Source organism: Poecilia mexicana, unplaced genomic scaffold (genome assembly GCF_051168715.1).
Source record: "Poecilia mexicana isolate PSO_F unplaced genomic scaffold, ASM5116871v1 scaffold_8, whole genome shotgun sequence".
Classification (NCBI taxonomy): Eukaryota; Metazoa; Chordata; class Actinopteri; order Cyprinodontiformes; family Poeciliidae; genus Poecilia; species Poecilia mexicana.
Genome location: NW_028263377.1, coordinates 21,918,251 through 21,929,202, shown reverse-complemented (window position 1 = coordinate 21,929,202; position 10,952 = coordinate 21,918,251). Strand labels below are relative to the sequence as shown.

At 38.7% G+C, this 10,952-nt stretch overlaps 1 protein-coding gene across 1 annotated transcript; it reads right to left on the bottom strand.

The window, feature by feature from the left end:
* Positions 1-2,515: 2,515 nt before the first annotated feature.
* On the bottom strand, positions 2,516-4,141 carry tcap (titin-cap (telethonin)). The gene is made up of 2 exons (XM_015003473.2): positions 3,873-4,141; positions 2,516-3,788 (listed from the first exon to the last, which is right to left on the bottom strand). Exons 1-2 carry the CDS (start codon positions 4,019-4,021, stop codon positions 3,398-3,400), a joined length of 540 nt encoding a protein of 179 aa, XP_014858959.2. The 5' UTR covers positions 4,022-4,141; the 3' UTR covers positions 2,516-3,397.
* Between the last annotated feature and the right edge of the window lie 6,811 nt (positions 4,142-10,952).

Below are 10,952 nucleotides of genomic sequence, written 5' to 3'. Positions count from 1 at the left end.
AGCAGTACGTTTTATCATCTGCTAAATGGAAAAAATAGGTTTCAAAATATGTTTTTTGTAAACAATTTTTTTTGCATAAATGGTCAAATTAAAATATTTTAGTTTTTAAAAAAGTAAGATTTTAATAATGCTAACTCAAATCTGCCATATTTGTTTGTACAATGATCTTAGCCTTGGTTTTTCTGGGGCTTTTAACTTTTGTTCAAGTAACATTTGCTACATCTGGTAGCGTGTTATGCTACCAGACGAGAAAAACATTACAATAAAACAACATTTTCTGAATGTATTGTATTTGTCTAAACATGTAAGATGTGCCTAATTATTTATGCTTCAGCTTTTCTCTTCAAATGTTTTTCAGTAGAAAAGGTAACTGAGCACTAATGGGAAATGCATCCATGCAGCTATTAAGAGGCTAATCAATGCAATAAACAAATGTAGCACTAAGTTTTGTGTTACATAAACAAAGATAAAATGCAAAATATGGTTTCTGCTCATCCAAATTAAGATGTGTAAGACATCTTTTATTCTTTGTGAGTCTAATGTTGTTTCTACACTATAGCTGCAGTGAATCTCACCACACATGAACCTTCAGTCAAGTATCATCATCATTAAATGTTTTATTAAAGTCTTTGCAGTAGCATAGTAAGATGGTTCAGTTCACTCTTTATTATTGATCTTTTTAAATAAATAAAACAAGCAGATAACCAATTATTTCCATCTTAGTTTTAGTTTTATACATCCACATCTAATACCCAAACTATCCAGTAGGAGGCAGCAGCATATTTTATAAACTGATCTGACACAAGATGGATTTAAACAGACATGTTCCCAAAAAACAACTTTTAGAGCCACAGTGATGTACCCAGTAGATGCATTAACCAAACCTGGGAATAAATGTGCATCAAAATGACTGGTGTAAACTGCATTTGTGTCTACAAATAATGCCAAAGTACGCTCATATAACATTCCACATCAGTACTAATAAAGGTGATCTATGTCTGTTGGGTCCCAGTTAACTTGTAGCGACAGACATGATGAGCTTGGCGACGCAACGAGCGCCGTGCTGCAGGCATAGCAGCTTCATGTCAACTTGTCTGTGACAGAACAGCTGATCTCAATTCCAGCATTCCCAAGCATGCACTGGAAATAGTTTCAGGGTTCATTTGCAGTTTGAAGACTGGATGGTGCAGTGACAATGCAGAGTGGGAAGAGCAGTGTTTTAGCAGGCAGCGGAGTGGGAGGGTAAGTTTTAAAGATAGGGAGTGAAGGCAGCGTGTCTGAATCTCTGATAAAACACTAGGATTAAGAGCTCCAGTGGGTGGAGACAGTCAACATGGCTGTCTCCAGGGCAGCTATTAATATCAAATCGAAACACCATACATTGTTCCTCGCAGAGAAACAACCCAGCGACAAAGGACTGATGAGGCCCTTGATTCAGAAGAGATGAAATAGACAAACAAATATGTTCAGAGGAGGGACTGAAAATCAGTCAAAAGGTGCAGCTAATGATAAAAGCGCCGATATTATCAGGCAGAGAAAAGTACCGAGTTCATTTTGATCCATGTTTGTTTGATCCTCATATTTCACACTAAGATTCTGCTTATGTATCACTTATTTATTTAAGACATACCTTTGATTACTGTGCTTTATAAGACGGGCTGAGATACAATCCTTAGCAAAAATACCACTGTTTGATGGTATGATGTTTTGGTAACACTTTATTTGAACATGAATAAGCCTTCATGAATATTTATGACTGTTGTCATAAAGCGTCATTCGGTAAATTATGACACTTTTAATACAAAGTTGACATTATTCAAAATGTCTTTGTTATGACAACTTGACATTAACCAGGAAATCATTACTGTTTAAACTTTATCTTTAATAACATAAAGTTACCTAATTTTTAAAGTGCAATCAGTAATACTTTTATAACAAATTTATATCAGTGTTACCGATGTTTTTAACACAAAGATTTAAAACAATAAATATACATGATGTAATTATTTTTCTTTACAACATAAAAGCTACTTCTTCTACATTTGAAATAATAATACTTTATACTTATAAGTAGTTATTATGTGCTCACTGTGGAAAATATTATTTGTTTTCCCCATTCTGCTCCTTAAAGAGAAACACGGCTCTAACAAGTTTATATTGGCAGCTCAGTTGGCTGTTTGCTGTTGGCTCTTGCAGAGCCTGTGGTTGACAGCGTTGGAGACACGTCACCTGCAGTTTTAGACAGCTTTACCTAAATAATAAAAATAGTGAGTAGCACTCCGCAGTTTTCCTGTCTGTACATATGTTCAACAACCAGATTTCTCCTAAAACATCCACATGTGTGTTTCTTAAAGGTGAAGGAGTTGTATTATTATTAATATTTATATGTAAACACCTCTGTTCAAGGGAGCTATGTTCAATGTTTTTCTTTTTTTTTCCTTTTTTATTACTACAGGTGTTGTTGTAGGTCCTGTTTGAAATTGTTGGAGGGGAAAAAAACACATGAGGTAGCAAAGTATTTTAAAGTTTTAATTGTTTTTGTGCATATAGAATAATAACAAACTTTAATTTTTTATATTAAAAATAATACATCTCTAAGAAAAAAAAAAAAGCACATTACACAAATTCAGTATCATTCACTGCAAACTATGGCTGATCGTCTATTAAATCAACTAAGAATGCGTCTCAGACAGAAAGGATTAGGATTTTCCTAGCTTATTTTGATCGAGTGTATCTACACACACACACACACAAACATAAACATTTGTACACCAACAGTGTGCGACCGTGCCAGTACATTCTCTTCTCTCCGCTCGGATCAAAGGTTGGCAGAAGATTCTGGATTCCTGGAGGACAACCAACTCTTGATGATATGCTTCCTCCCTCCTCACACCTCTTACCCTTTCTCTTTCCATCACACGTCCCCCTTCGTACATGAATGTTTTCCACACATGAGTTTCTGTCTTTTTGGTTTTTTATCAGATAAAACAGGCTTATTCCATTGATTTTTTTTCTATTAAATTTGCACTTTTCAAAACAAAAGTGCATAGTGCAAACATCACACTGAATATCAGTGTTTCGGGTGTACACAGCTGGCCAGTAGAGGCAACTATAAACTCATGGTGCAGCTGATAACACCTCCTTCTCTATCACAATGCAAATACCTTCACATAAACATGCAACTCCAGAGAACAACTAACTCCAGCTTTAATCAAACGTGACATTAGTAGTACTAAAGGTTTGGGGTTACTTTCTCGATGTCACTAGCCTTGGGTCTATCTATGTACATGTTGGTCTAATCCGTTCTAACATGTTCTGCTGTGTGGAATCTCTAACCCATTGGTTAACCCATCTGTCTCTGCCTAACATCCCATCTTCTTGTTTTGTCTGTTTTCCCTCAGCCTCTTTGGGCTTCCTGGGACATGGAGCGACCGAGAGCTTTGGGTGCTTTGGCGAACTCCATGAGGGTCGGCTTGACGGGTGGGAGGTCTCTGGTGATCTCGTCCACGCTCCTCCTGCTGGGACAGACTCCGTCTGGTGCTGGGAAGGGCAGCAGGTCCTGCTCCGTGTGTGGGGCCCCGCGTCCCAGCCTGACGCCCAGCTCTGCGGGGGTAAAGATGGGCAAGGGGAGCGTGTTTCTCTTGGGCAGCAGCTGGTGCTCCCTCACCCCTCTTTCCACGGTGCCCACCCTGAAGACTCCAGATGGGCAGGTCTGAATCAGAGAGCGGCTCTGCCACTGCCTGGACATGGTCTCTCTGCGGGAGTCGTCGATCATGTTCATGGTCTGACTGTAGGAGAAAGGTTTGGGTTAGAAACTACAGAAGCACTCACTTGAGATGCATGTGTCATTGGGGCTGCTTGGTATGTCTTACCTGTCCTGCGGTTGAGTCTTGAGATGAACACTGTGCCAATCGGCGCTGTAGCTCTCCCGTTTTGCCTTGTTCTCCTCCCGAACGCTGCAGGTCAGCTCACCCCCCATCACCACTCCGTTTCTTTTTTCCAGCACGCTACAGAAAGGCATCTTCTCTGGAGATTTTAGATGATTTATTGCCTCCGCCTGGTTGAGGATTGAATCTTGGATGCTTCAGCTGGATGTCTCTCCAAGCTTATTCACCCTTTCGGATGCGTCTGTCAGGGCTCAGGTCTGGCCGCTGCTTTTATACCCACTCTGTTGCTATTTCCGATCCATGTTGTCAGTCTGCTTTGCAGCGCGTACTGACATCTGACACCAGTCCTCCGTGGCTCATTCCCGGAGACCCCGAGGCCAAGCCGAAAAGGTGTTTACGGTAATTGTACTGAAAATCCCCCTGATTTTCAGATTGTGCTTGTTTAATCTCTTGGCCCAACTCTTTCCACATCAGCTGTGATAATAGAGAGGAAAATATAGACAGAGGTTAAACAAACTTCTGTCCTTGGGGACAGTAACAGTGACGCAGAGGATTTTGAAGAATATTTTGGTCGTGTCAGTTGAAAATTGGTTGATTTAGAAAAGAAAGGTTTCAGGTACATGTTCTTCTGGTTTATCCTCATAATAGAGTTCATAAGGATCTTATGCAACAACTGGGCTTCATATCAACAGAACCCCCTCGCCACCTCGTTAGATGTCAGCGAAAGCTCCCCCGCCTGTGATTCATTACCACGGTGACAGAGAACCACATAAGCTGTTGCGAACTCAGGTTGCAGGCTGTGAAATACACACACATATATCTACCGCGACTCACCTCTGACAGTCATCTGCCGGTGTGAGGTTACTACCAGAGTCTGACTCATTCACTCACATGTGGCTCTGAGCAAGTATCACTTATTACACACACAGCATCAAGCATGCTCATCATAATAATACATGATTTAATATGGATTTTTTTTTCAAGTTTTAGACTTTTAGGACCTCAAAATAGCAAAAGCTTTGCTGCAGTTTGTATAAATTTATCTTATTCGTTTGCAGTGCTTTGAAGAATTAATGTCGCAGTTGAAACCAAGCTCCATTTTAGTTTTTTATTATTTCACCTGTCTCTTTGCAACTTCTTTGCAAGCTGACACCATGTGTGCAAAACACTGGGGAATCCCCCTGGGGTCGTATCTTCAGTCGTAATAGCACTCCAACATGCTTGACATTTTGGAAACCTGGTAAGCCTCCAAACAAGGTTATTCCATGTGGACATCGTATATTTTACTGCGGCGACAGAAATCTTTAGTTGCTTTGATTTAAACCTTATAAGCAAAAGTGAACCTCTGCTATTTATGTACAGATAGTGAATTAGCATTTAAATATCTAAGCACAAACCGAGAGTCCAATCTTATTAACCATCAAGCAATATTTGCGGCAAACTATTTCCAGTAACTGGTTATTAGTGTGTGCTGTACATTGACTCACAGGAAATATAAGCAACTCCTGGATGTTGGTGGGTTTCCTCAAATAGGTTCTCAACTTCAGGTCAGGTGGAATGGGCCGGAGTCAAAACTTTGTTCTATGATATCAGTGAGCAGTTTTGAATGTTTAACCTGCAAAAGTGGGCACATGTTTTTGGTCTGGTGCTCAGTAAATGAACAAAATTGGAAAAAGAATATATCTGTTACTCTCAAACAATAAATGTTGTTGCTTGCTTTCCTTTGAACACAGCAGTGTGTTAAGTGACAGACACATACTGAAGAATATTTGAACATTTCACATGAGTCTTTGGTCTAACTTCACAGGACTTTACAGTCAGTACAGTTTTTGTGTTATTAATATAAATCATGTGCCTTCTTATCTCTAATCAGAACAAGATCAATAAAAAAATACAAATTCAGTAAAATAAAATAGTGAAAGAGAGAAATAGAATCAGCAAATGATGAAAAATATATTTAACAAATTACATTAAAATATGGCATAAATAATAATAGTAAAAAAAAAACATTTTCTCAGCATTAATAACGGGTTATAGCATTTCAATTAAATTTGCATCCAGACTTTTATTAGGCCATTAAAACATTTATATTTTTCTTCCAAACCTTTCAGATCAATTTTTTGATGTTTCCTAGATTATTGACTAACTTTATAACAAAACTGGCTTGGTGCTTAAATTCATGAATTTGTGGCTGGGAATTGTTCTTCTAGATGTTCTGATAGAAATCAGAATTCCTCCTATCAATGAAGCTTTCCAGGTGGATTATTTTTAGTCAAGGTGGCAGTTATATTGTCAGAGTAGCCAAGGGTCGTTTAGATTTGATTACTTTGATGATTGCAAATTATTACATGATCACTGAGAGGAGAAAAATGTTACAAATGACTTATTTTGTAAAAAAAAAAAAAGAAATAAAGAAAAGAAAAACATAAAACACAGTGATAGTGTAAAAAGGTTGGTATGCTCAGTCTCTCATTTACTAAAGTCTACACAACGCAGTTTCTACATACTCAAAAAGGGACCAATCAAGCCATATACGCCTAGTTTATGATTATAGTAACATATCACTTATGTTTGTCTGCAAATTTGGCTAATAACACAATATTTGGAGTGATTAATAGGTTTGCAAAAATTAACTGATTTGTGAATGAACTGGTAGCTGAAAACTTGCATGTATACAAATACAATTGCCCTTGGAAATGTATCAATACTGTTGTTGTGATCCAGTCATATCACAACATTCTCAGATTTCCAACGGCATGTTTGTACCTAAATGCATCTCTTGCTTGCACAGCAAAGTGGTGTGGAAAAATACCAGGACTGCATTCATCTATAGTTCATCTATAGGTCCCATCTGAATTTTAAAGACTTACAGACGACAACTGTTACCAAACCCCTCATGACCCCTGACCCCTTAAGCCGCTTTAACCTACCCTTCTCCTTTTCTGCTTCAACCACAAGCCCTGATCTATTGCCCCAAACCCTCGTGACCCTTTGTCGTCACCTTTTAAAAATATCCAGAGTGAAGGGCAACAAGTGACTAACACAGATAAACAATGTTAGCGCTGCTGTAGAGTTTATTGCAGCATCTAAAACAGCACTAAAGCATGAAATTCTCTACTGTGAGAAGGTGAGAACATGTTAAAAGCTCATCTGATTATTCTTAGAAAATTAGATGAAATGACAGTGGCTTTAAACAAATGTTACTAACCTGAGTGCTCTCTTTCTGTCTTTCTTTCTTTTGTAAAAATGATAAGAATAAAAAGTTCTGAAAACAAACACATTTCAAAAAATTTCTTCTTTAAATTAATTTTTTTCATCTTCCATAGAGTAAGTAGTTCTGTGTGTAGTATAGCTGTCTCAACATTTTTTGTTGGAATTCAGTTCAATTGATTCATCTTCTCATGTGTAGATTTATTTTCGTCCACTTATCTGAGGTCAGGCCATGGAGGTAACAGAACCAGGAGGGAAAATCCCACAGCCCTTCTCATCAGCAAGACTCGTCTGTGTCTGGTATAACCGGAGGAGGCCTCAAACCAGAAGAAAAAATGTGATCCTTCCAGCAAGTTCTTGCTCCTCTCCTGGTTCTCTTCAAGGGATGTGTTGAAAAGCTTTCCGAAATCCTATTTTAAGTCAATCATCGGCCTATAAAATGCTGTGGGGCCACATGTGGCACGCGGGCCTTGAGTTTGACACATGTGCATTACGCCATAGAACTGCCAATTGGTAATTGAAGTAAAGTAACTTCGATTTCAAAGAAGCCTACATTGAAGTCGATTGGCAAATGAACCAATCAACTTGGCATGGAACACGAAAGGGGAAGACTCTTATTGTCTCACTGCACCCCAAAAGATGCCTACAAAAACCATTTCTGTCTGGCTTCAAACCAGAGACCTATTGCATGTAAAGCAAATGTGATAACCACTACGCTACAGGAACTGAACTTCTCTGCTCTGTTTCAGTTCGAGGTTCCAAAGTTGATGATGTGAGATGCAACATGAAAATTTCAACTGAGGTTTGCACTCAGATGCCTGGATTCAGAGTACAGACCATGACACCACAGAACCCTTGTTGACCTTTAGTAAACACCTGTGATGAATAGAACATGCAAACTCTGTTTCTGTCTGGTTTCGAACCAGAGACCTTTTGCATGTGAAGCAAACGTGATAACCACTACACTACAGAGACTCATGCTCTTTGGAGTGTTCCTGGTAGATGATCCAAATTTTGTTAGAGACTGATGTCAACGATGGGCATGGAACAATGTCAAATACTTACACCACAGATCCTCTCAGAGAGCACAGTAACTTGGTGAACAAACTGTCAGACTTATAATTGTGCCTAATTTCACATTACAGTCAATAAACTAAGCCTGGGATCAAAAAATGTATAGAAAATGTCATTAGCAGAGACAAATGGTTCTACAGAGACTTGGCTAAATGGCTATAAAATAAAATCAATCGTTACAAAGAAAAGATGGTTCAAAAATAAAATTAACACATTAAAATAAAAAATATCTCTGAAATACAATCAACACTTGAAAATTAAAAATGGTTCAAAAATAATATCAACACTTCAAAATACAAAATCTCTGGAAAATAAAATATTATGTATGTTGTTTTGAAAAACATTAGAACATAAGCATTTTATCAAATTTTCAGTGGTAAGATCATGTAAATTCTTCTTAAATCCATGGAAACTCAACAGTTTATAAGGTAGGTGAGTTAGCTCAGCAGGTTAGAGCACAGTGCTGGTAATGCTGAGGTCGTCGGTTCAATCCCCGTATGGGGCAATTCTTGTCTAAGGTCTTTCAGAGAATCAACACTTCAAAATAAATAAGGGTTCAAAAATACAATCAACACTTTACAATAAATAAGGTTCAAAAATAAAATCAACACTTCAAAATAAATAAAGTTTCAAAAATAAAATCAACACTTCAAAATAAATAAGGGTTCAAAAATAAAATCAACACTTCAAAATAAATAAGGGTTCAAAAATAAAATCAACACTTTACAATAAATAAGGGTTCAAAAATAAAATCAACACTTTACAATAAATAAGGGTTCAAAAATAAAATCAACACTTCAAAATAAATAAGGGTTCAAAAATAAAATCAACACTTTACAATAAATAAGGGTTCAAAAATAAAATCAACACTTCAAAATTAAAAATGGTTCATTTATGTTTTCGCATCCACCTGAATATGTAGGTGGATTAACAAATGGATTAACACAGCCCCTGGTTGTGTTAATCCATTTGAGGAGCTGGTAGTTTATCTTGAGGAAATAAATGACGATGCAAAAGTTAATTAGACTGTAACATGGCAGTCCGCTGCTCAAACACTGCGGACGCGGCTCCGCCGCTGCGAAGACTTAGAAACCGCTGGAAGTAACTCATCCAGCGGTTTTAACAAATGGAGCCTTCTGGGTGCAAGTTACCCAGGAGAGCAGCGCTCTGGAGGAGCTGCAGACGTAACATCTGTCAGTTTCGGAGAAGCGAAACCACGCAAATAAATAAATAAATAAAAAATCCTGGTAAAAGCGCACACCGGACCGCACAGGGTAAAACTCTCAGAGTTCAGTTGATTTGTTTGGATCAGACAGATCCAACTGACTGATGAATTAGCGCAGATTTTTCTGCAGACGGGGACCAGAAGGAAGTTGTTCAGACCCCAGCGGGTGAAGTGATGCTAATTTAAGTGAAGTTGCTTAATTTAATTTATTAAAAGTTATTGGGGCCACAGTCAGTGGTTTTTGTCACTACGGAGAAAAATGTAGATGCATTTATCTTCTTAATTTGTGATGGGATCTGGATTCACGGTGAATATTAAATAAACCGCATAAAATGCGACAAAATAGCCGATGTTAATATGATTGTAAATTCACGGATAAAAATAGTACATGACCGATTTTTTTTTAATGTTGTGGTCAAGATAACGGATAACAAAAAAAAGTCTAGCGCCACCTGCCGCCCTGACACCAACTCACACACATCTTCATTCACAGTCTTACTTGCAAATCGATGTTTCTTTTCTTGGACGTTTTGATGTTAGCTTGTCCATGTCTCAGTTTCATTCGCTGGGAAAATCAATAAGCAGCTTGAGGTGACTCTGCTGCTCTCTAGTGGCGAGAAGCCGCAATGTTGGCTGGTAACAATCGGAATGCATTGTGGGAGATGTAGTTTGTAGTCAATTCGTGCTCAAAACCAATTTTAAGTCAATCATCAGCCTATAAAATGCTGGGGGGGCCACATAAAATGACATGGCGGGCCACATAAAATACTTTTGTTTTCTGTCCATGTATTCTGGAAACATTTGTCAAATCTGAAGTCCACAGTAGAATAAAATGTCAATGTTAAGCTTTAAAAACTCAGCGAAGTTCATACAAAATGTCACAAAACTAGCCAACTGTATATTTAAGTAGATAATCTACAAACTTTTTAGACTGATGATGTAAGTCACCTAAGAGCAGAAAATTTCAAAAATGCCAGGCAAAGACAGTCTGTTCATTTGTGCTTCTTATTTTTGGTGAATGTCCTCAGGCTAAATCCGCAGGACATCGGATGGCCTTTGTCTCTCTTGTATGAGTCATCCTACACTAATGAAACAAGCGGCGTGGAGTCTCTGTAAAGGTGAGCGAAAACAAAGTAAAACCTGTCACAGCCGTCAAGCCCCCCACCCCGTCTCCAAAGATCCTCGCCCCTGCATCCGCAGCAGTCTGGGCTCAGCGAGGGAGAACTTTGTGTTGTGTAACATCGCTGCCACGGCTTCTGCGAAGTGACATTCAAATGAGCCGTCACCGACGGGGACAGAGAGTGGGAGTGAGGAACAAGCTCAGGCCCGGGCAAAATATTGTGAGAGCACGTTAGATGTTGTTGTGACCGAGGAATGAGTTTGGGAGGACAGCCACCAGCCTCCATACCCTGACACAAAGTGCTGGGCTAATGGAGAGATAACTCTGTGGAAAGTTAACTTCACACCGATCCCTCCTCCCAATCGCTCCAGCTTTCTATCAGTGGCCATCAGGCTGCCGCTGTGATCAAACAGGTGCCTTCTCCGGAGTGTCCCTC

Coding starts and splice junctions, on each gene's coding strand:
- tcap (XM_015003473.2), bottom strand. CDS start 4,021: ATGCCTTTCTGTAGCGTGCTGGAAAAAAGAAACGGAGTGGTGATGGGG. Junction 3,789..3,872: donor AAGACTCAACCGCAGGACAG/GTAAGACATACC, acceptor TTTCTCCTACAG/TCAGACCATGAACATGATCG.